This window comes from Candida tropicalis (genome assembly GCF_000006335.3).
Source record: "Candida tropicalis MYA-3404 genomic scaffold supercont3.6, whole genome shotgun sequence".
Taxonomy (NCBI): Eukaryota; Fungi; Ascomycota; class Pichiomycetes; order Serinales; family Debaryomycetaceae; genus Candida; species Candida tropicalis.
Window position 1 is genome coordinate 330 of NW_003020058.1, and position 27,351 is coordinate 27,680.

Below are 27,351 nucleotides of genomic sequence, written 5' to 3' on the forward strand. Positions count from 1 at the left end.
CAAAGAAGAAAACGCCCCTGCTTCTGGAGACTTGTACATCAGGTCTGTTTGTTTCTCCCCAGATGGTAAACTCTTGGCTACTGGTGCTGAAGATAAATTAATCAGAATCTGGGATTTAACCACCAAAAGAATCATCAAGATTTTAAGAGGACACGAACAAGATATCTATTCTTTGGACTTTTTCCCAGATGGAGACAGATTGGTCTCTGGTTCCGGTGATAGATCAGTTAGAATTTGGGACTTGAGATCATCTCAGTGCTCATTGACTTTATCCATCGAAGACGGTGTCACCACTGTTGCGGTTTCCCCAGATGGTAAGTTGATTGCCGCTGGTTCCTTGGATAGAACCGTTAGAGTTTGGGATTCCACTACAGGATTCTTGGTTGAAAGATTGGACTGTGGTAACGAAAACAGCAATGGCCACGAAGACTCCGTCTACTCTGTTGCCTTCTCCAACAATGGTAACCAAATTGCTTCTGGTTCCTTGGACAGAACTGTCAAGTTATGGAACTTGGAAGGTAAACCAGATAAGAAATCCAGCTGTGAAGTCACTTACATTGGTCACAAAGATTTCGTCTTGTCTGTTTGCTGTACTCCAAACAACGAATACATCTTGTCCGGTTCAAAGGACCGTGGGGTTATCTTTTGGGACCAATTTTCTGGTAACCCATTGTTGATGTTACAAGGACACCGCAACTCTGTCATCTCCGTGGCTGTTTCTTTAAATTCACAAGGTACTGAAGGTATCTTTGCTACTGGTAGTGGTGACTGCAAAGCCAGAATCTGGAGATGGACCAAAAAAAGTAAGTAGTTTTTTCTTTTTTTATATTATTCTGATTTGTTTTTGTGTGTTGTAATATATATATTATCTATTGTTATTTCTTTTTTTTTTTTTTTTTTTTTTGGTATAAATCGCGTGGTGAGCTGGAAAATTTTTTTCATTGATGTAACCGATACACACCACCAGAAATGTACACAGCTTCAGTCACTGCTCCAGTTAATATCGCTGTATGTATAATCAATTGTTGATGTCATTATCCAGTTCCTGATTACTAACATTCATTGCAGACCCTTAAATACTGGGGGAAACGTGATAAAAACTTAAACTTGCCAACCAACTCCTCGATTTCAGTCACACTTTCCCAAGATGATTTGAGAACTTTAACTACAGCCGCCGCTGATGAAACTTTTGAAAAAGATCAATTATGGCTCAATGGTAAATTGGAATCCTTGGATACCCCAAGAACTCAAGCATGTTTGGCTGATTTAAGACAATTGAGACAAAACGTCGAATCCACCAACTCAAGTTTACCAAAATTATCCCAAATGAAATTACACATTGTCTCTGAAAACAACTTCCCAACTGCTGCTGGTTTGGCCTCTTCAGCTGCTGGATTTGCTGCGTTGATCACTGCCATTGCCAAGTTGTTTGAATTACCACAAGACATGTCTGAATTGTCCAAGATTGCTCGTAAAGGTTCTGGGTCTGCTTGTAGATCCCTCTTTGGTGGATTTGTTGCTTGGGAAATGGGTCAAGCCGCTGATGGTGAAGATTCCAAAGCCGTTGAAGTTGCTCCTTTGGACCACTGGCCAAGTATGAGAGCTGTTATTTTGGTTGTTAGTGATGACAAAAAGGATACTCCAAGTACTACCGGTATGCAAGCTACCGTGCAAACCTCTGACTTATTTGCCCACCGTATCACCGAAGTTGTTCCAAAACGTTTTGAAGAAATGAAAAAATCCATTGTTGAAAAAGATTTCCCTAAATTTGCCGAATTAACCATGAAGGATTCAAACTCCTTCCATGCCGTCTGTTTAGACTCTTACCCACCAATCTTTTACCTCAACGATACTTCCAAGAGAATCATCAAATTGGTTGAAGGCATCAACAAGGAATCAACCATTGCTGCTTACACATTTGACGCTGGTCCAAACGCCGTCATCTACTACGACGCTGCTAATGAAGATAAAGTCTTGAGCGAACTCTACAAGTCATTTGGTCATGTTCAAGGATGGAAGAAAACCTACAATGCCGAAACCCCAATTCAAGGTGTTTCTCGTATTATTCAAACATCTATTGGCCAAGGACCACAAGTTACAAAAGAGTCATTAATCAACACCGAAACTGGGTTACCAAACTAAATCTTCTAGCTTTTCCAAATTACCTTCCTTGATACTTCGTCTTATAGTCACCTTGTATAATTCAATAGTAGATTCCAATTGCTTGATTTTAGCATCCTTTTGTTGTAGTTCCTGTTCCATCTTAACCATGCTATCTTGCAACTGGAGCTGGGCCTGCTTTTTCCTTTGTCTACATTTGGAAGCAGCAATCCTGTTTCTCTCTAGCAACCTTTCTCTCTTCCAAGCAGCAGTTCCTGGAATAGGACCATCGTTAGGGTTGTAGATAACTTCGTTGTTATATAGTAGTTGATGGTTTGGCGGTGGTACACCAGCAACTGTTGATTGTTGTTGTTGTTGTTGCTGTTGAGTTGGTGGTGGTGGTGCCGCTGGAGCGACAGATTGTTGTTGTGCTAGTGGATCCAGTGGAGTCATAGTTGGCAACTGCGCTTGCTGCAGCATTTGTCCTGCTGGTTGTGTTGGACTAAACAGTGATTGTATAGCATCATCAAACGAACTCTGCGGTCTACTGTCCAACTCCACGGAAAACTCCGCATTTTTCTCATCTTCGAAAAAAGCCTCGTGGTTAATAATCTGGCCAATCTGACCATTTGAAATGGAAATTCTTCTTCTTCTTGGAACCCCATCGGCCGTAGTATAAGGAACCATCATCGTTGAGTCAAATAACGGCGGATTAGTAATCGGATATGAATTCACATCGAACGGGTTGTGATACGGGAAATTTTCAATCTTGGTCTTTTCAAGTTCAGCAGCCAATGTCTGCTCATCTCTCATAGGAACCTGTTGATCAGAAAATAACGACGGTTGATCGACTGGAGGTGGGAAATTCATTTGTGTTGTAGTGTTAAAAACAAGGAGTGGTGTGGTTTTGATTGTGTAGAGGGAAAAAAAAAAAAATCGATGATAAAAAAGAAAAAAAAAGAAAAAAAATAAAAGAAAAACCATGAGAATTACTGGAAAAAGAGCGAACAATTTCACTCCTTGAACGTTGACTAAACAATGAATACTTTCTCCACATATACTCATATAATCTAACCCATCTAAACTTCCGTCAATAGTTCGACCCCCTTGTATTAGCCTATATTCTAATAACTTTATTTCATCTAGATCTATATTGTATATTTACGACGTACTGGCTCTTTCGTCATCACCCCTACATAATTGCTTTTTTTTTAATCAACAGCGAAGAAAAAATCTCTCTCTCTCTCTTTTCTCTCTTGTGTTTAACCATGGACGAATCTATATCTTTAATTCAAGATTTATCACTCAAGGTCCAACTGGCACGCCCAGGATCATTGGTTGAAGACTTTCGGGTGTTTAAACAGTTTAACGATTCCATTTCAACCACACCATACCAATTTGATTTCATCATAGAAAACGAACGGGGAATCAAAATATTTGGTATTCCTTTATTCTCTCACCGATCACTTCTCCCTATTATCGATCCATCAAACTACCAAAACATCAATGGGAAACGTCTCACAGTACCGCTATCTAAACTAGAAAATTATCCTTTACCAGATTCAAATTGGGAATGGGAATGGAGCCATTGGTACGTGTACATGTACAAAGATGTCGACCCCCACGGCTGGATGTACTCGAATCTTTTTTTCCAATGTGATAATGGCTGGAAGGGGAAATACTATTTTGGCAACACCATCCGCAAAAGAGTCTGGATCCGGTTAAGAAAGAAACGATGATCTTACCTTTGGCATTGGCAATCATACGTATCAAGAGACGTACTGGGAAAAGTATCCACGAAATTATTGCACGTCTATTGGACGAAATCGATCCCCAGATTGTGGCACTTTTGCAACCCTACAACTTGGATTATTATTCCTACACGTTGACTCGGAATTCTTACTACGATTTATCATCTACCCTCGAAATCATCAAGTATTTCCTTGTCAATGGCACATCAAAGTTCCATAACCAGTTGGTGTTTACATTTTTAGCCAAAATCAAGTCCAAATCATTCACTCCCCAGCTCCAGCAATTCACCTTAGAATGTTTGCAAATAATAGGCAACTCATCACATACAAAGCTAAAATTACTATGGTTCTATCATTTTTTATTGAAATATAAACCTTCCCAGGTAGGTCCGTTTTGCTTATCGAATATGTACAAGATTATAAAAAAGAAAAGGTCCTATGGGTCCATCTCCAATGCAACCATTTCCAACCTAGTGGCCAACCTCCAACCTGAAACGTACCCATTCTCGGTAAAACACATCAACACCTTAGTTTTATTCCATTTCAAATTGCTAAAGAAAATCAACTACCAGCCAGCAACAGTCAAGGCTCTCTTAATCATCCATGATAACCCAGCTATTTTACATATTTCCATGCTTTCTTGCTAAATAAATAATTAGCCCCACTCAATAGCGTGGTGGCACCAACCACTAACCCAAACCCGTCGAAAAATGCATCTGAAAGTGCCAGTTCCAACAACGGACGGTATACCAAACTTCCAATATAAAACATCTGTAACGCAGTGTTGGCTTTTCCAAGTAAATTCGGATGGACGCTAATTGTAGGAACTTGACCAATACTAACAAACTTTTCAAACGTCCTTGGTGCCGGTAAGCTCTTGTATCTATAATAAAACGACATGAAGCTCAACATCACATCTCTTCCTATAATTATACTTGCTATTGCTGGTGGTATGGCATGAATATACCCCAACGACAACGTACATGCCGTCATGAGAAACTTGTCTGCCAAAGGATCAATAATGGACCCCACAACCGATTTCATATTAAACTTTCTTGCAATAAACCCATCAACGAAATCAGTAACGCATGAATATGTAAACAACAGCAAGGCCATGGTCGAGTTTCCCGAAACTATATAATACCCAATGGCAGGTGTAGTGAGAATTCTCGTATATGTCAACACATTAGGAATAGTCCACAACGAATTACTAATTCTCGGCTTTGTAGAATAACGAACTAATCCCGATCTTAGAATCCCTACTTGAGGAACACGTAGTATTGTTGGATGAATTTTGAGCATATTGATAGAATGTTCTACACGAACAGAAACAAGAAAAAGACGCATCAAAAAAAAAAAATTTTTTTCCTGTTTTTCCTTTTATTTTTTTTTTCTTTCTTCCTGCTCTCTGTTCAACCTTTCTGGTATCAACAATGTCATTGAAATTGCCACAAGCACCAAACTCAGGGTTGTTTAAACAAGGATACTCTTCCTTTTCCAATGCCGATGGGGCAATTATTAGAAACATTGAAGCTGTTCGTGAAATCGCTTCTATAATTCTCACATCCATGGGACCAAGCGGAAGAAACAAGATCATAGTCAACAAATTGGGAAAGAAATTCATCACCAATGATGCAGCAACCATGCTCAACGAATTAGAGATTGTTCATCCAGTTGTGAAAATCTTGATCCAAGCTTCTAAACAGCAGGAGTTTGAAATGGGTGACAACACCAACTTGGTCATTGTCCTTGCGGGCGAGTTTTTAAATGTCGCCGAAAAATTATTAACATTGGGATTGAATGTCAGTGAAATCATACAAGGGTTTAATTTGGCCAATAAATTTGTCATGGAAACTTTGGACGATTTAGTTGTTGATAAAGTCGAGTCATTTGAATCTGATTTATTGAAAGCTGTCAAACCAGTCATTGCAGCCAAACAATATGGTGTGGAAAGTACCATCAGTAGGTTGGTGGTTGACGCCATCAAATTGATCATCAAGAATGGATCATTCAATGTTGACAACGTAAGAGTGGTTAAGATCATGGGTTCATCTCTTTCCCAATCCCAAGTTGTTAAAGGTATGGTTTTTCCAAGAGAACCAGAAGGAACTGTCAAGAGCATCAAAAAGTCCAAAGTTGTCGTTTTCACTTGTCCAATAGATATTTCAACCACAGAAACAAAGGGTACTGTACTTCTTCATAATGCTCAAGAAATGCTCGACTTCACCAAAGGTGAAGAACAACAATTGGATCAAATGTGTAAAGAAATCAATGATTCTGGTGTTAAAGTTGTTGTTGCCGGATCCAATGTTGGTGAATTGGCTTTACATTACCTTAACAAGTACGGCATTTTGGTATTAAGAGTTCCATCCAAATTTGATTTGAGAAGAGTATGTCAAGTCTGTGGTGCTACCCCATTGCCACGTTTGGGTGCACCAATGCCAGATGAAATGGGAGAAATCGATGTTATTGAAACCAAAGAAATTGGTGGTGATAGAGTTACAATCTTTAGACAAGACGAATCAACTTCCAGAACTGCCACCATTGTTATCAGAGGTGCTACACAAAACAATTTGGATGATGTTGAAAGAGCTATTGATGACGGTGTCAACTCCATCAAGGGGTTGGTCAAGGATAACAGATTGTTACCAGGTGCTGGTGCTGTTGAAATTGAGTTGATGAAACGCGTTACTGCTTATGGTGAAACCACCCCAGGTTTGTTGCAATTGGCCATCAAGAATTTCGCCAAAGCTTTTGAAGTTATTCCAAGAGTATTGGCAGACACTTCCGGTCACGACTCATCTGAAATCTTGAGTAAACTTCATGCTGCTCATGCCGAAGAAGGTGGTATCAAAGCTGGTGTTGACATTGACTCTGGTGAAGTCACTGATACTGGTGTCTACGATGCATTGGCCACTAAAAGATCTGCTATTAGCTTGGCTGTTGAAGCTACAAACACTATTTTATCTATAGACCAAATCATCATGGCAAAGAGAGCTGGTGGACCAGTTATGCCAAAGCAACCAAGACCAGGTAACTGGGATCAAGATGATTGATTATGACCTCTATTTATAAAGTTTATAATTTTAGTTGAATCTTTAATACCGTTTGTTTCAACCCCTCCACTGACATCATACCCAAGGATATTGTCAAACACGGGAATATTATCTGGTGTCAACCCGCCCGCGAGAATAGCTTTTGTAGGAAGTGATTCAATGTATGACCAGTCGATTAATTTACCTTCACCCCCTGCTTCGGAATCAAGTAATGGTAAACTCACACATTGCATTAATGCATTGCTTTGTTCTTGTAAAAGATCAATCTCATCAGGAACAACGTATCGTGGGATGACTCCAAACTCATCGTTGATAAACAGTACCTTGTCTTCCAGACCATGTAGTTGGATGAAATCCAAATCCAACTCTCGTGCAATACGAAAAACTTCTTCTCTTGGTTGGTTTCTGAATACGCCCACTAAAAATGGACCATTTTCAATAATCCACTGTGATACTTGTTCAAAATGTTCTGTGGGGGTATTGCCAGTAGGTTTGAATGGCTTTCTTTCTCTTTTGACCAATTTTGAGATCTCTTTTGCCACTTCATGATCAATAGTTCTAGCACGATTAGGAACTAAAATACAACCCAACAAGTTGGCACCATTATCGATCGCAACTTTCGCTGCATCAACAGTTTTCAAACCACAAATCTTAACAATCTTCATTGCATAGAGTAATAGAACAAAAAAGGTTTTTTTGTTTGTATATTAATTTTTTTTTTTTTTTCTACTCATCTTTGCGGAAAAACTTGCCGAAATTTTTAAAGTTCTCGTTAATCTTGTTTACATGACTCTCGAATTTTTCATTAAGTTTAACCTCTGGGGTAGCTGCTCGAGATAAATCCTCTTCGTCTTCTAAATTCTGTAACAAACTACAACTTGTCACTGCCCCATCGTCGATCGATAATTGTAATTTAAAATTCTCCACGTATTTGTGATGGTCCGTCTTGTCTACATTCTTTAGATTCAACACCTTGACAAAATTACTAATCGACTTGTCCCCAATTAATTCAAAATAACTTTCAATTATGTTCTCCACAGGAACAATAGGTACCATGAGAAGCTTCAACAAGGATTCTAAATCATGGAAATGACTATTGACAAACTTGACATATGACTTGGATACCTCTTTTGCAGAATACAACGGGAATTTCAACGCCAACTCTTTCAATGAATAAACATCCATGGATATTTGCTCCACGCTGGATGCTTGTAATGGTTTTACAAACTTCAAATTGTTTGCAATGGTTGTTACCAATAATTCAACAAGTTTATCACAAAAATTACGCACATAACTGTCACGGATAATCAACGGAAGAATGATCTTTAAGTTATCGGCTGTTTTTGTTTTTAAATCATTCATGTATGAAGATATATCATTCACTGAGTCTAAATGCTCCCAGGCAATATTGAAAAATTCTCTCCAACATGGTTTATAATCGGTGGACATTTTCATCAACAAACTCGAGATGCTTTTGTTTATCAACTGGTAAAACACGTCAGTGTTAAACTGAGGAATGGTGTTTTTTGTCAATTTCTGGATTCTCTCGTACAACTCATCAATGTTTCCAATAATATAATCACCAGTGTTCAACAACATGGTGAAATATTTCAAGGACTCGTTACTATAGTCATCAGTTGAAAGTATAGGTAATAATATACGGTTGTTATACTCTAGCAAGTACCTATTGAACAATTTTGCCAAATCAACTATCGTGTCCCCATCAGTAAGTTTTGAAATATGAGCCAACAACCGATTAAAAATCTTGAACAACTCAGTAGACGACACAGCAATGTTTGGAACATCTGATGACGAGTCTTTGAGTTCTGGTGGCAATTGCGATACGGCAGAAAACTCAAGGATCTTCGAATTCAAGTATTTATCTTGTTCATGCACCCAGATGGATAAGTATGGCTCAAATGCCAGGGATATTTCATTAGTCAAATTTAACGATTTCTCAAACTCTAACGTAGTAGTCAAGTTATCCAAAAGACTCTTTGATTCGACTTTGGAATTATACAACAACTTTGATATGTCCAGTTTGGTCATTTTACAAAACTCTTGAACAATCTCTTTCGATACATCCCATGGGAAAATCTTGTATTGTTGGACCTGTTTTAGAATATTCTTAAAATAAATAAACCGCCTGTTCAAGTTATCCAAAGACCCGGCTTCTCCACTAAAAACCTCTTTCAAATCACGCAATTGAGAATTGTAAAACCAAGACAACAACTTTTCCTTATACTTTACATCAATCAACTCCAAGATTTGAGCACCATATAAAAGTTGCTCTTCGTCTTTGTTGTGAAACTCCTCAAAGTCCATGAAAATATCATCAATCAACTTATTCTGGGTGTGTACTATCTTAAGATTGATCTGGTTAATCTCATCAATCGACTTGTATGGTTGGAAAAACAGTAATAACTCCTTCATAACACCAAGTAGTTGGTAGATTTCCTTGTAATTATGTGTTGGTAAAATAGTACTCAATGTATTGTTTACGTTGATCAACATTTGCAATCTCTTCAACACAGTCATCGACGCCACTAAGTTCTTCTTGTAATAATCCAACTTTTGTATAGAACTAGTCATTTCAGTAATTGATTCTTTGGTTGACTGGGATCCTATTTTCACCTCTTTAACTGTATTCACAAGATTGGTTATGTCACCAGCCAAGTCTACCCTCTGGTACTGAGCAATCGATTCATTAACCTCATTTGTCACTTGTTGTTTGTATTTCGAAGTATGATTCAACAATTGAGGTAACTCCTCAAGTGCACCGGGAGAGCTGAAGATTTCATTCAAATGCGTTCTAGGGTCGTAATCAATTGAGTTCATTGTTGCCAACACTATACTCGACGTGGTTAATTCAAATTTTTTTTTCTCTCTCTCTCCTTGATCTTGTCAGAAATATACTTTTTTTTCGTGGTAACTGTCGTAATTATCTACACCATCAACTACTACCCATCCAATGTGTCAGATTTAGACTCATCCAAAAGAATAACCCCTCCCCCTGATTTATTGAACACCGATGATGACCCATATCCTATTCAAGTAAAATATCTATACAATAAGGTTTGTGCTAACGATTTATCACTATTTCCCAAACAGGAAATGTTCTAAGATAGTTTATTTTTTCGTACATCATTTTTTTTTTTTTAGTTTAGTTTAGTTTAGGTAGTAATTTGTACCAACTCAGATAAACTGATTGGATTCTTTCAAAAACGAATCGGAATATCATATTTCAAGTGAATGGTTAACGAACCACATCCATGTTTGTCGAGCCCCATCGTTAGTATCACATGAGGTGCTGCGCTGCTCTACCAGGGTTTGGTTTTTTTTCGGTTGTTCTAATTACTTACATACGTGTATTTGTAAAATACGAATGGCTCAAACAGCCCTGTAATATTACAGGTTATAATCATGAAAAAAAAATCTATAAATGATCCAGTAAATTTCCCTTTTCTGTATTTGTATTTTTTTCATGTTTTTATCCTGTTCTTACTTTATTGCCCCCCCCCCCAAAATAATAGATTTCCTGGTTAACAATAACTAAACTATTTTTCTATTATACTCGTGAGGAATTTTCTTTTATTTAACACATACCGAAGCCGAAAAAAAACAAAGTCAGGAAATTTTTATTTTATAAAATTCCTTTTTTTTTTTTCCAATCCAATTTATTATTAAGTTTGGAAAGTTTCTTAGAAATAAAAGAACAACACATATTCTTTTTTTTTTTGTTTTGTTTTAGAAATAAGAAAATTAATTCTTAGTTGATTTTAATACTTTCCCATTCAATTAATTATCGATAAACTTGGGCCATCCTTTAATACTTGCCTCAGTTGATCATTAAGAATATTGGACAATTTTTTTTGGCAAGAACATTTCCAAAATCAGTAAAGAGAGAGGACTTGACATTATTTTTTTTTTTTTGTTCTTTTTTTTTAATACAATTGACAAAAGAGAAAAAATACAACAAGAACTAGTTACCTTTCTCTAGTGACAATTCCAATACTTATGGCTCGTTTTAGATTTGGAAGTAAACATAAAAAGAAAGATCAACATTCAATAGACGTAGATCCCGATTCTACTACTTCAACTACTGCTTCATCAATTACTTCAGAGAAAAAGAGAACCAGCAAAAGATTCACAAGCATTTTAAGCTCCCCACTGAAACAAACACAACAACAACAACATCATCAACATCATCATCAATCCCCACAACAAGTATCTACAAAACAAGAAATCCCACAACCAGTTCCAGTAAAACCAATGCCACTGATTACTCCACAGCCAAGAATACACAATCAACCACCACCTTCAGTTGTTTCTCCTTGGAAGAGATACAAGCTCTATGATTCCCCATTCCCTCGGTATAGACATGCTGCCGCCACTTCATCAAGTGAAAAGAATGAAATTTTCATCATGGGTGGTTTGAAAGATGGGTCTGTCTTTGGTGATACCTGGAAGATCATGCCAAACCAGCTCCATGGATATGTTGCTGAACAAATTGAAGTCTCAAATAACAACAACCCACCAGCACGAGTTGGCCATTCAGGTGTACTTTGCGGTAATGCGTTTATTATCTATGGTGGTGATACCGTGGACACTGATATGAATGGTTTCCCCGATAACAATTTTTACTTGTTTAACATTAACAACAACAAATACACCATTCCAAGCCATATTCTCAACAAGCCAAATGGTCGTTATGGACATTCTGTTGGCGTGATCTCGTTGAATAATAGCTCCTCTCGTCTTTATTTGTTTGGTGGTCAATTGGAAAATGATGTTTACAATGACTTGTATTATTTTGAATTGAATTCCTTCAAGTCGCCAAAGGCATCGTGGGAATTGGTTAAACCACTCAACAATTTCAAACCACCTCCATTGACAAACCATTCCATGTCCGTTTATAAAAACAAAATCTATGTATTTGGTGGGGTATATAACAATGAAAAGGTGTCCAATGATTTGTGGGTCTTTGATGCTACTGATGACAAATGGACCCAAGTCAACACTGTTGGTGACATCCCCTTGCCAGTGAACGAACATTCTAGTTGTGTTATTGATGACAAGTTGTATATATACGGTGGTAACGACTTTAGTGGAATAATCTACAGTTCCTTATATGCTTTAGATTTGAACACGTTGGAATGGACCAAATTGAGACAATCTGCTGAAGAAAACGGACCGGGTCCTAGATGTGGGCATTCAATGACCTTGATTCCAAAGTTGAATAAAGTTTTGATTATGGGTGGTGACAAAAATGATTATATCGATAGTGATCCAAATAACTTTGACACTTATGAAACCTTCAATGGTGAAGAGCTTGGAACTATGATTTATGAGTTGGACTTGAGTACTGTGGAATATTTTATGGGTGCCACTCCAGTTCAACTGTACGTTGCTGAACCAATAGAACAAGAAGTTGTTGACGATGAACAATACGGCCGACCAAGAAAGGTTGCTGCTTCATCAAGAAAAGATGTACAAGCCCATGATCATGCACGAAGCTTTTCTGCTGGACCAGAAGATTTTGCTACTCCACAAGCATCTGCTCGTGGTTCTCCATCACCAGAGAGAAGACAGGATGATAATTTTGTGGAAGTTGATTTACCTTCTGCTACCATTTCGCAAATTGATGATGATTCTCCTTATGAACCAACTTATTTGAATGAACCCTCTGTTCCTCAAATAGAAGAAGAAGAAGATCATGATAACAACAGCATAGTAAACAACGGGGAAATTACAGAACCATTGAGAAGAAGATCACTTGATCCACGACAAGATGACGCTCCTGGGTTGTCCGAAGCTGCAAATGTTACACCAGCAGTCATTGGAGGAGGAGCAGCTGCCGCAACAGCGGCATTGGGTGCTGGAATTACTGGCAATGGATTTGCGTCTAATGATGAAGACGTTCATGACCATGCACATACATTTGTTAAAGAGGACTTGACTGACGTATCACATTCTGTTGGTGTGCCAGTGCAAAAATCCATTGATATTTCGTCCTCGCCACTGGTTGAACAACAACACCCAGATGGTAAAGTAAAAAAGATCATTTCTGAGTTGACAAATGAATTAGTTCAATTGAAGGCATCTACCAAAGAACAAATGCAAAAGGCCACAGAAAAGATTGAACATTTGGAACGTCAAAATTCTTTATTGCAAGAATCCCAGCTGCGTGATGTTGACTCTTACACCAAGCAACTCCATGAAAAGGATGCTCTTATTGCTGAATTGAAAGCTACACTTGATCCAAATGCCTTAGATCCAGAACAACCACAATCGGCAACTAACATTTCTGAATTGAACAGATATAAATTAGAACGTTTAGAGTTGAACAACAAGTTGCTTTATTTAGAACAAGAAAACACCAAGTTACAAGAGAAGTTTGAAGAGTTTGAACCTTTCATGGATCACCAAATTGGAGAATTGGACAAGTTCCAAAAAGTCATCAAAGTGCAAGAGGAACAAATTGATAAATTGACCAACCAAGTTAAAGACCAAGAAATATTACATAAGGAAATTAACGAATGGCAAGTCAAGTATCAAAACTTACTGTTGGAATTTGACAACTATAAAGCTATTCACAATGATGATGAAATTTCTGATGCAGAAACTGATATTCCGAATGATGACCGTTCGATATTAAGTACTGCTAAATCTAGAAAGGATATTTCTTTTCAATTGGAAAATTTGGTTCTGTTATGGAGTCAAAAACATTCCAATTTTAGTCGTGAATCATCCGCTGCTCCTGCTGGGTCAGCTGCTCCAGAAAATAACCCAGTTGTTGCCAAATTACAACAACAAGTCGACGATTTATTGCGTATTGGTAAACAAAATGAAGAGACATTTACTCAGGAAATCGAGGCTCTTAAGCGTGATTTGGAGGATAGAACTACATCATTGAAACTTGCTGAGGATAATTATCGTGAATCTATACAATCGGTTAACAATACTAGTAAAGCTTTGCAATTGAACCAAGACGAGTTGAACAATCAAAGAATCTTGATGGATAAATTGGTTAAAGAGAACAACGAATTAAAAATCTTCAAGAAGGCAAACAGCAAGAGAATGGTATCCAGAGATGGTACACCTATTGTTAATGAATTTCAACAAAACAACGGTGGAGATACCGAAAACGCTCTTGATGATGATGAGCCAGTTATTAGTGCAGCACACTACAATATGAAAGTGAAAGACTTGGAAGCTGATTTGTATATATTGAAACAAGAAAGGGACCAATTGAAAGAGAATGTTACATCCTTGCAAAAGCAACTTTATCTAGCCCAAAATAATTAAACCGTGTGTGTATGCATACAGTACTATTCTTTTTGTTTACTTTTTTTTATTCTCTATATATATATATAATTGTTATTATTATTATAGTTGTTTGCCTAATGTTATAAGATAATATGTATATTACAATGATGGCATGAAGCACTTCTAATTCTCCTATACAAAATCTTTTTCTTTATACGTCCGTATTGGAATTGTTATCATGTGGCACGACTAAGCGATCATTATTGACTGTCATGTAATTTGGAGCTGTATCCATTGGCTCTTGATACAAATCATCTTCTAATTGTACTTGAGAAGGTGATGAGTTCGCATTTTGATATGTGAAAAATGTAAACTGATTAGCACTTGGTACTTGAACTGGACTGACCGTATTATTAGTCGATGGTACAGGTGGTGGTGGTGGTGCCAGATTGTTCTGATGATTATGATCTCCATCTTCTAGATCCTCTTCATCTGGTGGCGCAGAAGGTAGTAAACTAGTTTCAAGCTGTCTCATTCGTTCCTTCTCCGATAACTCCGATTGGTTTTGAATATTAGCCACAAAGTCATACTGCGGCACAACGTTTTCATATGGTGGAGTAAACGTGTTAACAGCTGCGGCTTCAGGTATTGGATTAATAACTGGTGCTTGTTGTTGATGCTCGACTGGAGAGCTTGGTGAGGAAGAAGTGAATACCGCAGGGGATAAGTTTGTATTTGAAGCCATGGACGATGATCTGGCTGACATGGTTTCGTCTTCTTGATGTTGCTCTTGGACCGCGGTCAGACGATGTGTTCCTATGGTAATCTCTGTAGTTAATTGTAAAAACTTCTTCAGTCTTTTAAATCTGTCCGTGTTGATATAACTGGATCGCTCATTCTGGGCTGAATTGTAGTTGAACTTAAAACTGTCCATTTTGCTGTTTGGTGGGTTATTCGCATGACTATGAGCTTCAACGTCGGAATCTAATGCCACTGATTTACCAGAAAGATTGATTAAAACTTCCACAAAATACTGGAAAGAAACCAATGGACAACCAACAATTGTAGGAAATGCATCTGCTGGAACCCTGACCGAGGAATTAATTTCAGATTGAAAAGTAACTGGATCCACGTATAGTGGCAATATTAATTGTTGCAAATCTTTTCTAAAAGATTCAACCACCCCGTCCGGTCCATTATCAAGACGACACACTCTCACAAGAGTGATTATGATACCATTGAAATCTTGGATCTTCTTCAAATGGTTTATTGAAAGTTTAAGTGGTATAAGTTCTCCTCGTAAATATCCTCGTTGTGGCACTTCCAATATCACTTTAATTGTTGGCACTGCTGTTGATCTGATAGATTTATGGTCCGAAGAATCTTCCAAACTACTGTGATTCTCAGCCACTGAATGATCGTGTTCGTTGGACGATATTGTATTTATTGTGGAGCTTGACGTTTGTATTCGTGATAGTTTTGTAGACCTTGGATCTTTTATTATTAGTCTCTTTGGTTTTGGTCTCGATAGTTGTGATACATCGATTGGATTTACTAAACTTATAACTTTTTCAGAAATATAGGATGGATTGGACAAAAATTTCTTTTTGCTGAAACTTCCATTACTTGCATTGTCGTTTAAAGGTGGCGTCGCTGGGGTTGTGTACGATGATGAATTCCCAATAGAAGCTTTCAAGGTATAATTTATCGAACCTTTCCCAAAATCTATCGATGTAAACACTCTTTTATTGGGTAATTTTACAATGAACGGGAACACATGCTCCCCTTTTAAAAGCCCATTTTTGAGTTCATCACTTGAATCTTCCAACTCTTCATCTTCGTCTCTTCCATAGATCTTGATTGTGTGATCAAATAAGGTATGCTTCAACGGCCTTAGTTTCAGATGGCTTGATGCGTTGATCTTGATAAATCCCAATAATGTCAATGTGATGACAATGTTTGCTAGGTTTTTCTTGGAGATAAGGACAATCTGCCCCGATACTTCTTCCCCTGGTAACCAAACCTTATGAGGGTTATCTAGTTGGATGTAGAAGTCATCTATAGAATGGTAGTCGATCTTGAAGTTGGAGTATGATTCGTTGAATAATTTAGGGGTGGGTAGTATTTTTGATACCGCACGTCTCATGGTGGCACGAGCAGTTGAGGTCTTTGAAACCTGTTGTGGTGTAGTAGTGAGGAGGGTAGACTCGTAGATAAAGATAACACTAACTTGATTGCTAGTTGGCTCGAGATATTGACTCTGATTATGTTGGATGAAAATATGTACCTAATAATTCTAGGCTCTAATTTTAAGAAATATTTCCTGTCTTTAAAATAAAGAATATAAGAAAAACACACACACACCGACAGACAGCAAATTTTTTGTTTTTCTGGTTTTTTTTTTTTTTTTTCTTGATTTTACTTTTTCTTTCTTTCTTGGTTCGGATTATGTGTGAAATGCAATATTAAAAATTAATCACGGGAATGGAAAAAAAAAAAAGAAAGAAAGAACAAGGTGTGTAAACAGTAGGGGACCTGACTAATTTCTTGTCTTAGTAATCAATATAATATATATGATCAAAAAGGGGGACTTGATGATGATAGTGATGATTACAATATTGAAATATAAGAATGTTACAAAGAAAAAAAAAAGAATTCTAAACTGAAGGGAGGTAAAGTATATATATTTTTTGTTTTCCCCCCAACCGTCTGATTAAATTAAATTAAAAAAAAAAAAAGAAAAATAAATCGTTCATCATGTTTTCCGTCTCCCTGGATTTGGTGTGTTTTTTTATTTTTTTGGTGTAGAAAATCACTCAACGCCTTTTTTTTTGTTTGCATTATCTAATTCACCGAGTAAACTGTGTGTGTGTGTTCGAGGATAAAAAAGAACTCGAATTTTTCGTTGTAGAGCAACCCCCATATTGCCCCCCAAAAACAATTTAAGCCGACATATTGCTTAAGCCACCTTAATAGTATATGAATTTCGAGACATTATTGGCTGGTTTCATACAGCCAGTGTGCGTGTGGCACTAAAAAAAAAATAACAATACTCCCTAATAACACAAGGTCATTAACATGGACATATAGAATCTCGGTGAGCAAAATATGTAATATAGTTAATCACAACGTTTTCGATTCATGCAATTACCAATGCGATCCCTCACTTTAATTACGATAAAGGAAAGTGAAACAACCATTTCTTCCCTTAATCACTTGCATTGTTTCAAGGAAGAAAAAGCTCACAAAAAAATTTCTTGGTATGAGAAATTGACAGGTGAGGAGCAATAGGCATCGCAGTAAAATGTCTCCCATTGTCTACGTTGCTTTGTGATAAGCTCTTCCATAGTAGAATCAGAGATCATATGTTATCAGTTCATGATTCACGCTCATTTTTAGCGCTCCTGGAGTTATTCCATGGCAATTCGGCAAAAAGCTTAATTCTATCTCTAGAAGATGGTCCCGGAAAAAAGCATTCTACCCTTCAAGCCAATCTAAACAGAAAAAGGAAAAGAAAAAGTTCACCTTCGCTGAGGAATCGCCTCCAGAAGTGGTCAAACCAAGTCAAATATTTGGAGACATGGAGGTCGACGTACCACAAAACTGCTTACTACGGTAAAGAAAAATAAAAACAAAACAAAAAATACACACTATTTATATAATGGAAAATAATATTATATTGAAAATTTTACTTATAATTATAATATACACCCTTAATCAAAAGTCTTTTTGGTACCTTTGAATTCAGTGTTTCTGTTTGGTCTTGGAGTGCTTGGTCCTGATCTTGGAGTGGCTGATCTTTCACGGCCACCAAATCCACCTCTTCTATTGTTGTTGTTGTTGTTGTTATTGTTGTCTCTTGGAGCGGAGAAATCCAATCTACATGGACGGCCTTCAATGTATTGTCCGTTTAATGCTTCTAAAGCAGCCTTAGCTTCATCAACACTTGAGAATTGAACATAACCAAATCCTTTAGGTTGTTGAGTATCTGGGTGGGTTGGAATTCTACAGGAAATAACATTACCATATTCACCAAAAGTGTTGAACAAACCATCTCTGTTAGCGTTAAATGAAAGGTTACCAATAAACAAAGTGTCACTTGGTGGAGATTGAGAGTCACCAAATTGTTTAGCTCTGTCGTTGGATTTAGATGCATGTGGTTTACCAGTGGACATATCCAAGTTGATTGGTCTACCATCGATTTCTTTACCTTGCATTTCAGCAAGAGCCTTTTCAGCAAATGATTTACCTTCAAAATCAACATAACCGTAACCTCTAGATTTACCAGTAGCTCTTTCCATGATAACTCTGGCACCAATAACACCACCAATATGTTCGAATTCTCTCTTCAACCAATCATCATCAATATTCCAAGATAATCTACCAACAAACAAAGTGGCTGGTTCTTCATCAGTAGCAGCTTTAGCTTTCTTAACTGGAGCAGACTCTTCTTCTTCTTCAGTTTCTTCAATCTTACGTTTCTTGGAATCCTTTTCATCTTCAGATTCAGATTCAGAGTCGGAATCAGAGTCACTTTCTGAACTGGAGCTGGAACTGGAGCTTGAGCTGTCGGAATCACTGTCAGAATCAGAACTTGATGAGCTTTCTTTCTTTTTATCTTCTTCTTCTTCTTCATTATCATCTTCACTATCAGAACTTGAAGAATCACTATCAGAGCTAGATGAGCTTTCTTTCTTGACTTCTTTTTCTTCTTCTTCTTCGTCAGAGCTTGAGTCACTGTCAGAATCACTTTCAGAACTAGAAGAATCGGAACTAGAAGAATCGGAACTAGAAGAATCAGAACTTTCTTCTTTCTTAGCAACCTTCTTTACTTTCTTTTCTTCTTCTTCTTCTTCTTCATCACTAGAAGATTCTTCGTCAGAGCTGGAGTCACTAGAACTGCTGTCATCTGAACTGGATTCTTCTTCGGAGCTAGAATCAGTAGAACTACTTTCTTCAGTAGAACTTTCTTCAACCTTCTTAACTTCTTTTTCTTCTTTCTTCTTAGACAATTTCTTGTCAACCTTTGAGGATTTAGCCATTATGATAATATATATGGAAATAAATAGAAACAAAACGAAATTTTCAAAATCTTCTTTTTTTTTTTCACTTATTTTTTCTTTTCTACTCAGTGATGAGATGAGACGAACGCAAACAAAAAAAAATTACAAAAACTTTTATAAAGACCTATGCGCATATGTAGTGTCATTACCTTCCGGGTTTGGAAATCTAGAATTCTCCTGTTACGCTGACTCACAAAAGTAAGCGCCGCTCCGTTCTAATTTTTTTTTTTTTTTTTTTTTTTTTTCACATTTCCCTTGCTTCCACGAGTCAATCTCACACCACTAAGGTTAATTCTGAAATTTTTCTTCTTTATTTCTATTTCTTTTTATTGTATTAGAAATATCTTCATTCTGATTGAATAATATTTATCCAACTATCGATCATGATCCAGAAAGTTTTCCAAAGATGGGCTTCTAGAATACCACCAGTTAAGCTCCAATACAAAAACATGCTTAGGGATCCATCCAAAAAGTACCCTGCCCCAAAGCAAATAAATTTACCAAATAGAACATGGCCAACTAAAGTCATTACTAAGGCTCCACGTTGGTTATCCACCGATTTAAGAGATGGTAACCAATCCTTACCTGACCCAATGTCGGTTGCTGAAAAGAAAGAATACTTCCACAAATTAGTAGACCTCGGGTTCAAAGAAATCGAAGTTTCATTTCCATCTGCTTCCCAAACTGATTTTGATTTCACAAGATACGCTGTTGAACATGCACCAGAAGATGTTGCCATTCAAGTTTTAACCCAATCTAGAGAACCATTAATTAGAAGAACTGTTGAATCAGTTAAAGGTGCCAAAAAGGCCATCATTCATATTTATTTAGCCACATCAGATATTTTCCGTGAGGTTGTGTTTGGCATGTCACAAGAAGACGCCATTGCCAAGGCTGTTGAAACCACCAAACTTGTCAGATCCTTAACCAAAGACGATCCAAACATGCAAGAAACAGAATGGAACTTGGAATTCTCCCCAGAATGTTTCTCTGATACCCCAGTTGAATTTGCTGTCCAAATCTGTGAAGCCGTGAAACAAGCTTGGGAACCAAGTGTAGAAAACCCAATGATTTTTAACTTGCCAGCTACTGTTGAAGTTGCCAGTCCTAATGTTTACGCTGATCAAGTTGAATACTTCTGCCAAAACATTACTGAACGTGAAAAGGTTGTTGTTTCCACCCACTGTCACAATGATCGTGGATGTGGTGTTGCTGCTACTGAATTGGGTATTTTGGCTGGTGCTGATAGAGTCGAAGGTTGTATTTTTGGAAATGGTGAAAGAACCGGTAATGTTGATTTAGTCACTGTTGCCTTGAACTTGTACACCCAGGGGGTTTCTCCAAACTTGGACTTTTCCGATATTGAAAGTGTCATTGATGTTAGTGAACGTTGTAACAAGATCCAAGTTCACCCAAGATCTCCATATGGTGGTTCTCTCGTTGTTTGTGCATTTAGTGGATCTCATCAAGATGCTATCAAAAAAGGTTTTGCCAAACAAAAGGGTGACAAATGGGCTATGCCATACTTGCCATTGGATCCAAAAGATATTGGTAGAAACTATGAAGCTGTTATTAGAGTCAATTCCCAATCTGGTAAAGGTGGTGCTGCTTGGGTTATCCTTAGATCATTGGGCTTGGACTTGCCAAGACACTTACAAGTTGCGTTCTCATCTGTTGTTCAAAACAAGGCTGATGCTTTGGGTAGAGAATTGCAAGTTGACGAAATTGTTGAAGTATTCAATGATGAATACTTGGTCAAGGGCCCATTATCTCTTGAAGATTTTGAAATCACCAAGAACAAGAACGACGATAGAGAAATTTTTGCCAAGTTGAGCAACGGTATTACTATCACTGGTCAAGGTAACGGTCCAATTTCTGCATTCATCGATGCTATTTCTAACAAATTCGGTATTTTATTTGAAGTCGTCAACTATCAAGAACACTCTTTAGGTAGTGGCTCCAGTAGTAAAGCCGCAACTTACATTGAATTATCATATGTCAACGGTGCCAATGAAAAAGTTAGCAACTGGGGTTGTGGTATAAACCATGATGTCTCGGAAGCTTCAATTGAAGCCATTCTTAGTGTTGTTAATTCATTAATCAACAAACAAGAATTGAAGATTTAGGTTTAGATTTAGAATTAGATTAATATATATTAGTGTTTGAAATAGAGAGAAAAAAAAAACTCTTTTTTTGCAGTCTAAAAAGTGTGGACACATTTTACACGTGCATTATTAGGGTTACAACCCTATACACATGTGCAGGAATTGTTGTATTTTTCTGATTTTTGTACACGAGAACGAGGGTTGGAGAAAAAAAAATTGATCACCAGAAAGGTCGAAGAATAGAAAACAGATTCTGAGTGCGGGACTGCATTGGGTCGAGTCGAGGACTGCGCGCCGATGGGCCGCGCCAAAACCCTCTTAGGCTCTAGGCCCGTAGTCGCACTGGTTTTGCAATTTTTACTGGTTACGCAGTTGGAAATTTTTTCATTTTTTACACTTTCAAACTACCTTCGCAGTTTGCTCCCAGTCTCACACACTGAATTTTTTCTTTTTTTTCCCTCTTCCTTTCTTTTTTGCCCATATTAAATTTTTTTCTTATAGAAGTTCCTACTACTTTCTTTCAAGTATCAACCAACCATGTCCTCATTTGAAAAAGTTGTTGTCATTGATGGTAAAGGCCATTTGTTAGGTCGTTTAGCCTCCATTGTTTCTAAACAAATCCTTAATGGTCAAAAAGTTGTTGTTGTCAGATGTGAAGAATTGAACATCTCTGGTGAATTTTTCAGAAACAAATTGAAGTTCCACGACTACTTGAGAAAAGCTACCAGATACAACAAAAGAAGAGGTGCTTTCCATTTCAGAGCTCCATCTAGAATCTTATACAAAGCCGTCAGAGGTATGATTCCTCACAAGACTGCCAGAGGTAAGGCTGCTTTGGAAAGATTAAAGGTTTTCGAAGGTGTCCCACCACCATACGACAAAAAGAAGAGAGTTGTTGTTCCACAAGCCTTGAGAGTCTTGAGATTGAAACCAGGTAGAAAATACACCACCGTCGGTAAATTGTCCTCAGCTGTTGGTTGGAAATACGAATCAGTTGTTGAAAAATTGGAAGAAAAGAGAAAAGTCCAATCTGCTGAATACTACGCTAAGAAGAAGGCTTTGACCAAAAAATTGAACGCTGCTAAAGCTTCAACTGCTGAATCTGAAGTTTCTCAAAAATTAGCTGCTTTGGGTTACTAAATGTTTTGTATATTATAAAGAATATAGTTCCACAACCATAAAAGAGGTGAGAAGTTTCTTGCTTTTTTTATAACCAAACAAATAAACAAATATCATTTAATTGTACGAAAGATTAGTTGACTTTGTGAAATGAACAAAAGGGTATTTACATTTATACTTGCAAACAGATTGTGCGTATGTATTTAAATTCTATACAGCTATTTTCTTGAAGAACGCCCTGAATCCGGATCGCTTGCGAATTCCAGTGGTATTATTTCGTTTGTGCTTTTGAAGATCTTTTAATTTTCTTGCCCAAGTATCCATATAGGTAAGATCACCTGTGGACTTGTCGACAAATGTCAGTTGAGTAGATAAGAATGTACCAATATCAAATCTATAGGCAACAAAATCCCCGTCTCTGATCGTTAGCAACATATTAGGATAAGTATCAATTTTCAAGTCGTTGATTAGCGTTGGTGATGGTAAACTGTAAAGATTTGAGAACAGGTATCTTTTACCTAAATGCGCCAAAGTCAACTGGCAAATGTGGATATCACTCTTTTGAAATAGAGTACATTGGTGGTAGTGCAAGTATAAGAATAAATGGTTGACAGTGACTTCATTGATGGTGATTTTCTTTGAGGAATGGATATTGACCAAGCATAAAATCGATGATAACTTGACGTTGATATTGGTATAATTGTAAGCTATAGTGAATTCTGCATCGTGGTTTTGATCCATAGTATCAGTGGAGTTGTTAATAGGTCGTGATGCTAGGTAACTGGATACATATTGGGCGTTATACTGTTGTGGTGATTCAGCAAGAGTCAAGCAGGATTCACAAGGAGATAATATTAAAGAAGTCATACTATAATTTGTATATCAAATGAAAGATACAACGACAACAACAAAAAAAAGGGGTGTTCGTTGAATATGCAAATTCATGTTATCTCTCGAGGTATAAATACAAAACTATGGATATTGTAGATCCCCATCGTAAATTGGACAAAATTGGAATATTAGAGTAATTAATTTATTTTATTTTTTTTTTTTTTTCTTGTTTGATTCCTACATATACACATCACTGTACAACATCTTAACCCCTATTTTTTTTATTATTATTATTATTTTGAATTTTATGCAATCTTAATTATCGCTAAATTTTTATTGAAGGGAGCAAACTTTAACTGTGTATATAGTGATCTACACTTTTCCTTAATGTAGCCCAATTTCTCGATCTGCCAAGATAAGAGTACTCGTGGTATCTGTATGTGTGGTGTATCAACAAATCTATTGGTTGTATTCATTTGGTAAGTTAAATATCTCCCCCATCCCAGTATCGGTATTTATTAAGTACAGTGCTCGGCAGAACATATTGTATAAATATTCCCCACCATCTAATAGTAAATCATGATTATGATTTGTCTGTTTCATTGTTCTGTCTCTCCCCCCCCATTTTGGATCACAAAAATGTCCCAAATCCCTCCCACAAAAACGTACTTTAATTAACCACTCTCTGACAAAAACTTCCCTACCGATATCAAAGTTATCTTTGTGCTGCATAATGATGATGGGGAAGAAGAAATGCCGTTGGCCATTTGTTAGTTCAGTGTCAAACTAAATATCATCCTCCAATCAGCGACGGGGTTTTGTTAAGTTTAAACTTCTATTACATATATATATATATCACCTATTCAACGTGTATAAAAGTTGTAGTTAAAAATATCTATTCAACCTAACCAAGTTTAAACGAACAAAGAGTATTTATATTTCTCTAGTCAACATCCTCGATAGTGAGGATTATTTTCAGTGCCGTAAACTTAAAATACACTCTGTGTGTTTCATTATTCTCCCCCTACCCCCACAATCAAACAAGCACACACTTGGAACAATAGCAACCTACGTAATATCTCCTATTTTTCTTTTTTCCTGAATCACACAAAAATCACATCATCTGTCATTAACTCAATAAACCCGATTTTCCTATTGTCAACTAAATAACAATACTCTAGATCACTCAATTTTTTAAACAATTCAACTAGTAAATATTCATCAAGGTTATACTTCAGTAGATTCTCAATGACAATCACTTCATTTTTATTCTGAATGCAATCGAGTATTTGCTGTAAATTGGTCAAGTATTCATAGTTTACTGCGTGATGATCAAGTCCTGGGATGTTCAATAATAATGTTGGTTCTGTAGAATTGATATACGTTAATTGTGGCAACTGAGGTAACAACTGTTTTAATGTATTATTTATATTACTGGTTATTATATATTTAATCATCTAAACTCAATTCAAACACTTCTCTTTTTATCGAACTAGAAAAATAAAAACAAACAACGAAGAAGGAAGAAGAAGAAGGAAAAAAAAATTTTTTTTTTGCTTTAATTCTTTCGAGACGTGTTTTTGTTTACATGTACCGAGACTTATTCATTAACTTCTGTATTCTCACCTTCAGTCTTTACTTCTTCAACTAGTTCTTCAACTTGTGGAGCTGGTTTTTCTTCAATTTCACCTTTTCTTCCTTTAACTACTGATTTGATTCTTGCATCACTGACCAATAAACCGTATCTTCTGTATTGCTTAATTAATTCAGTCAATTCAGAACCTTCTTTATCTTCAGCATTCATGGCAAATACGTATCCCAATTCAGCAAAGTATTCATAACTCAATCTTACTTTGAAATCAGGTTCCTTGGATTCCTTAACAATTTCACTCATTTTTCTCATTTTATTCTCTTCAGTCATTGGGGTGTTATAACCTTCACCGCTTTCTAATTGAACACCCAAATGTTTGAGGGTTTCAAATAAACCAGCACGATGAGCTTGAATCATACCACCATATTGGTTGATCTTGAATTCACGATAGTATTCCTTGTATTCATCAATAGTGGCCTTTCTTGTACCGGTCCATCCTAATTTGATCAATTCCTCTCTAGTGACATCCAATTTGACACTCTTTGGCTTCCATCTGAAAACTTTGATAGGATTGAAAATACCAGTGTAAAAAATACCAAAGATGAAAAAAATTTTCACCACATGGAAAACAAAAAAGGCAATTTGAGCACCAACACTAACTGGGTCGTATAAATCTTTAATGATGATATCAGCAAGTTCTTGTTTGCCAAATTGCACTGCTGCCCAGCATAATAACTTGGTCATTTGGTTGGTAAGACAAAGCCCTGGAGTTGGACTTATGAAATCGGGCAAATCGGTATACAACCAAACTAACAAGAAGGTGATAAATGAATAGAATCCAAATTCATTGAATTGCCAAACTGGAAGAATCAACTGGCCCGGCCAGACTTTTTCATTAATCAAATCATTATCACTAACAGGAGCATATTGATCTTGAGAATCGTCATCAAACACAATGTTCCCATCTTCAGTCAAGTACCCTGGTGAAGTGGATTTTCTAAACCCAATAGGTTCAGCATGGTAGAATACACTTGGACGCAATGACAATGGCAATGTTTTGAAAATCTTGTATAAATCTTTGAAAACAGTGGTGGTTTTAACCTGGAAACAATAATCTTTTTCCATATCATTGTTGAATCTGATATAGATATCAAGGAACGCAACCTCTGACTCTTCTTCTTTAATATCAGTCATCTTGTTGGGCAATGGGGATAATAGTGTGGCTGTATTAGATTATTAAAAACAAAAAAAAAGGAAGAGAGAAAACTAATTAGTCTAGTTTCAATTATTTCAGGGAGAAGGGAAGCCTGGAGATGATGGACAAGGCAACAGAAAAAAAAACTTCAACGTACGTCGAAAACTTTGGTGACCGAAAAAAAAAAAAGAGAGAGAGAATAGAAGAAAAAGAAAAAGAAAACTGGCAAAGAAAAATTTTTATGTTGCTTCGAGGTGTAGTTTGTAAAAGAAAGATGTCTTTATTTGTTGGGTAGTGGTTCGATTTGATAAAAGTTACTTCCTTTGTGTATACGATTCACCTTTTTAGCCAAATTAATTGGTAGAGTGGTTCTTTAAACTGGCGGTAGATCCAGGTAAAGTGGGGAGAAAGTGGGGAACACTTATTCCTAAAAGAATCCTTCACTTTTGTATATCTTATAAACGGTACAATTGTGCCCATACAATTAAATAAAAAAAAATACTGTTGTGGTATCCATAGCACAAACGATGTTGAAATGAAAGAAAAAAAAAAAAGAGAAAAAGAAAATATTGCAACAGTCGAAATATATAAACTGTCTCTCACATTAACCCTGCTGTTCTTAATACCCAATCTGGGTTCTTTTTATTGTAATTTTTTGCAACCACTGAGGATTGTACTTTGATCCATTGCTAATATAATCTTTTAAATATGCGGTTAAGATAAGAGAAAAATTTCATGTAACTGTCTGTAAGATTACGTAGTCCCGGATTAATTTCTACCCTTTATTATTATTATTATTCCTCCTGAGCAAATAGACCGGTCGTGTAGATCGGGCCGTACTCTCAATTTGTGAGAATGGAGGAGGTATCACATTATCAAATGAGACATCCATAATCTACCGCCTCACATACCATCCACCCCTTTCAGCAATTAGAACGCGTCGTTATTCCTTGACATGGCTTATTGTCGTGTTTTTCATTATCGTCAAAGCAAAAAAAAAGAAGAATACTACGAGAACAGACTGCTTGTTTTCATCTATACCACCATCACTCAGCCTCAATCGCGTGGTCGTGTCTATTGGTCCAGTTTGTGGATGAACAATTTCTTCGGCGTTTTTTTTTTTTATTGCACATGTTTTTAATTAATCCAAAAATGGACAAATTACGGAAAGTGTTTTATTTTTTTGTTTCTTGTATACAAACCATGATAAGCCCACATTAATTTAGGCCGTGTTCAATAACGTAAAGGATTGAGAGAAAAGAAAAAGCCCA

The 27,351-nt window shown here is 36.8% G+C and overlaps 16 protein-coding genes across 16 annotated transcripts; 7 read left to right on the plus strand and 9 right to left on the minus strand. All coding sequences in view use genetic code 12, as the record gives it.

Moving 5' to 3' along the window:
* Positions 1 to 969: 969 nt before the first annotated feature.
* On the plus strand, positions 970 to 2,142 carry MVD (diphosphomevalonate decarboxylase; the record flags this gene model as incomplete). Its single annotated transcript, XM_002549937.1, has 2 exons — positions 970 to 1,008; positions 1,069 to 2,142. The coding sequence occupies 2 exons, from the start codon at positions 970 to 972 to the stop codon at positions 2,140 to 2,142; spliced, it is 1,113 nt and encodes a 370-aa protein (XP_002549983.1).
* Positions 2,131 to 3,165, minus strand: RCA1 (Rca1p; the record flags this gene model as incomplete). Its single annotated transcript, XM_002549938.1, has 1 exon — positions 2,131 to 3,165. One exon carries the CDS (start codon positions 3,163 to 3,165, stop codon positions 2,131 to 2,133), a length of 1,035 nt encoding a protein of 344 aa, XP_002549984.1.
* A 203-nt stretch (positions 3,166 to 3,368) lies between these two features.
* On the plus strand, positions 3,369 to 3,839 carry CTRG_04282 (uncharacterized protein; the record flags this gene model as incomplete). Its single annotated transcript, XM_002549939.1, has 1 exon — positions 3,369 to 3,839. One exon carries the CDS (start codon positions 3,369 to 3,371, stop codon positions 3,837 to 3,839), a length of 471 nt encoding a protein of 156 aa, XP_002549985.1.
* CTRG_04283 (uncharacterized protein) lies at positions 3,836 to 4,498 on the plus strand (the record flags this gene model as incomplete). The annotated part of the gene is made up of 1 exon (XM_002549940.1): positions 3,836 to 4,498. One exon carries the CDS (start codon positions 3,836 to 3,838, stop codon positions 4,496 to 4,498), a length of 663 nt encoding a protein of 220 aa, XP_002549986.1.
* On the minus strand, positions 4,467 to 5,198 carry CTRG_04284 (cardiolipin synthase; the record flags this gene model as incomplete). Its single annotated transcript, XM_002549941.1, has 1 exon — positions 4,467 to 5,198. The coding sequence occupies one exon, from the start codon at positions 5,196 to 5,198 to the stop codon at positions 4,467 to 4,469; it is 732 nt and encodes a 243-aa protein (XP_002549987.1).
* Positions 5,199 to 5,284: 86 nt separating this feature from the next.
* On the plus strand, positions 5,285 to 6,907 carry CCT8 (chaperonin-containing T-complex subunit; the record flags this gene model as incomplete). The annotated part of the gene is made up of 1 exon (XM_002549942.1): positions 5,285 to 6,907. The coding sequence occupies one exon, from the start codon at positions 5,285 to 5,287 to the stop codon at positions 6,905 to 6,907; it is 1,623 nt and encodes a 540-aa protein (XP_002549988.1).
* Positions 6,895 to 7,572, minus strand: TRP1 (phosphoribosylanthranilate isomerase; the record flags this gene model as incomplete). Its single annotated transcript, XM_002549943.1, has 1 exon — positions 6,895 to 7,572. The coding sequence occupies one exon, from the start codon at positions 7,570 to 7,572 to the stop codon at positions 6,895 to 6,897; it is 678 nt and encodes a 225-aa protein (XP_002549989.1).
* Positions 7,573 to 7,633: 61 nt separating this feature from the next.
* VPS53 (Vps53p) lies at positions 7,634 to 9,745 on the minus strand (the record flags this gene model as incomplete). Its single annotated transcript, XM_002549944.1, has 1 exon — positions 7,634 to 9,745. One exon carries the CDS (start codon positions 9,743 to 9,745, stop codon positions 7,634 to 7,636), a length of 2,112 nt encoding a protein of 703 aa, XP_002549990.1.
* A 1,179-nt stretch (positions 9,746 to 10,924) lies between these two features.
* KEL1 (Kel1p) lies at positions 10,925 to 14,215 on the plus strand (the record flags this gene model as incomplete). Its single annotated transcript, XM_002549945.1, has 1 exon — positions 10,925 to 14,215. One exon carries the CDS (start codon positions 10,925 to 10,927, stop codon positions 14,213 to 14,215), a length of 3,291 nt encoding a protein of 1,096 aa, XP_002549991.1.
* Positions 14,216 to 14,387: 172 nt separating this feature from the next.
* On the minus strand, positions 14,388 to 16,322 carry RIM8 (Rim8p; the record flags this gene model as incomplete). Its single annotated transcript, XM_002549946.1, has 1 exon — positions 14,388 to 16,322. One exon carries the CDS (start codon positions 16,320 to 16,322, stop codon positions 14,388 to 14,390), a length of 1,935 nt encoding a protein of 644 aa, XP_002549992.1.
* A 1,567-nt stretch (positions 16,323 to 17,889) lies between these two features.
* Positions 17,890 to 19,218, minus strand: CTRG_04290 (uncharacterized protein; the record flags this gene model as incomplete). The annotated part of the gene is made up of 1 exon (XM_002549947.1): positions 17,890 to 19,218. The coding sequence occupies one exon, from the start codon at positions 19,216 to 19,218 to the stop codon at positions 17,890 to 17,892; it is 1,329 nt and encodes a 442-aa protein (XP_002549993.1).
* Positions 19,219 to 19,622: 404 nt separating this feature from the next.
* On the plus strand, positions 19,623 to 21,365 carry LEU4 (2-isopropylmalate synthase; the record flags this gene model as incomplete). The annotated part of the gene is made up of 1 exon (XM_002549948.1): positions 19,623 to 21,365. One exon carries the CDS (start codon positions 19,623 to 19,625, stop codon positions 21,363 to 21,365), a length of 1,743 nt encoding a protein of 580 aa, XP_002549994.1.
* A 516-nt stretch (positions 21,366 to 21,881) lies between these two features.
* RPL16A (60S ribosomal protein uL13) lies at positions 21,882 to 22,484 on the plus strand (the record flags this gene model as incomplete). The annotated part of the gene is made up of 1 exon (XM_002549949.1): positions 21,882 to 22,484. The coding sequence occupies one exon, from the start codon at positions 21,882 to 21,884 to the stop codon at positions 22,482 to 22,484; it is 603 nt and encodes a 200-aa protein (XP_002549995.1).
* Positions 22,485 to 22,673: 189 nt separating this feature from the next.
* CTRG_04293 (uncharacterized protein) lies at positions 22,674 to 23,330 on the minus strand (the record flags this gene model as incomplete). The annotated part of the gene is made up of 1 exon (XM_002549950.1): positions 22,674 to 23,330. The coding sequence occupies one exon, from the start codon at positions 23,328 to 23,330 to the stop codon at positions 22,674 to 22,676; it is 657 nt and encodes a 218-aa protein (XP_002549996.1).
* Positions 23,331 to 24,397: 1,067 nt separating this feature from the next.
* Positions 24,398 to 24,751, minus strand: CTRG_04294 (uncharacterized protein; the record flags this gene model as incomplete). Its single annotated transcript, XM_002549951.1, has 1 exon — positions 24,398 to 24,751. The coding sequence occupies one exon, from the start codon at positions 24,749 to 24,751 to the stop codon at positions 24,398 to 24,400; it is 354 nt and encodes a 117-aa protein (XP_002549997.1).
* A 143-nt stretch (positions 24,752 to 24,894) lies between these two features.
* On the minus strand, positions 24,895 to 26,079 carry CTRG_04295 (uncharacterized protein; the record flags this gene model as incomplete). The annotated part of the gene is made up of 1 exon (XM_002549952.1): positions 24,895 to 26,079. One exon carries the CDS (start codon positions 26,077 to 26,079, stop codon positions 24,895 to 24,897), a length of 1,185 nt encoding a protein of 394 aa, XP_002549998.1.
* Positions 26,080 to 27,351: the final 1,272 nt, after the last annotated feature.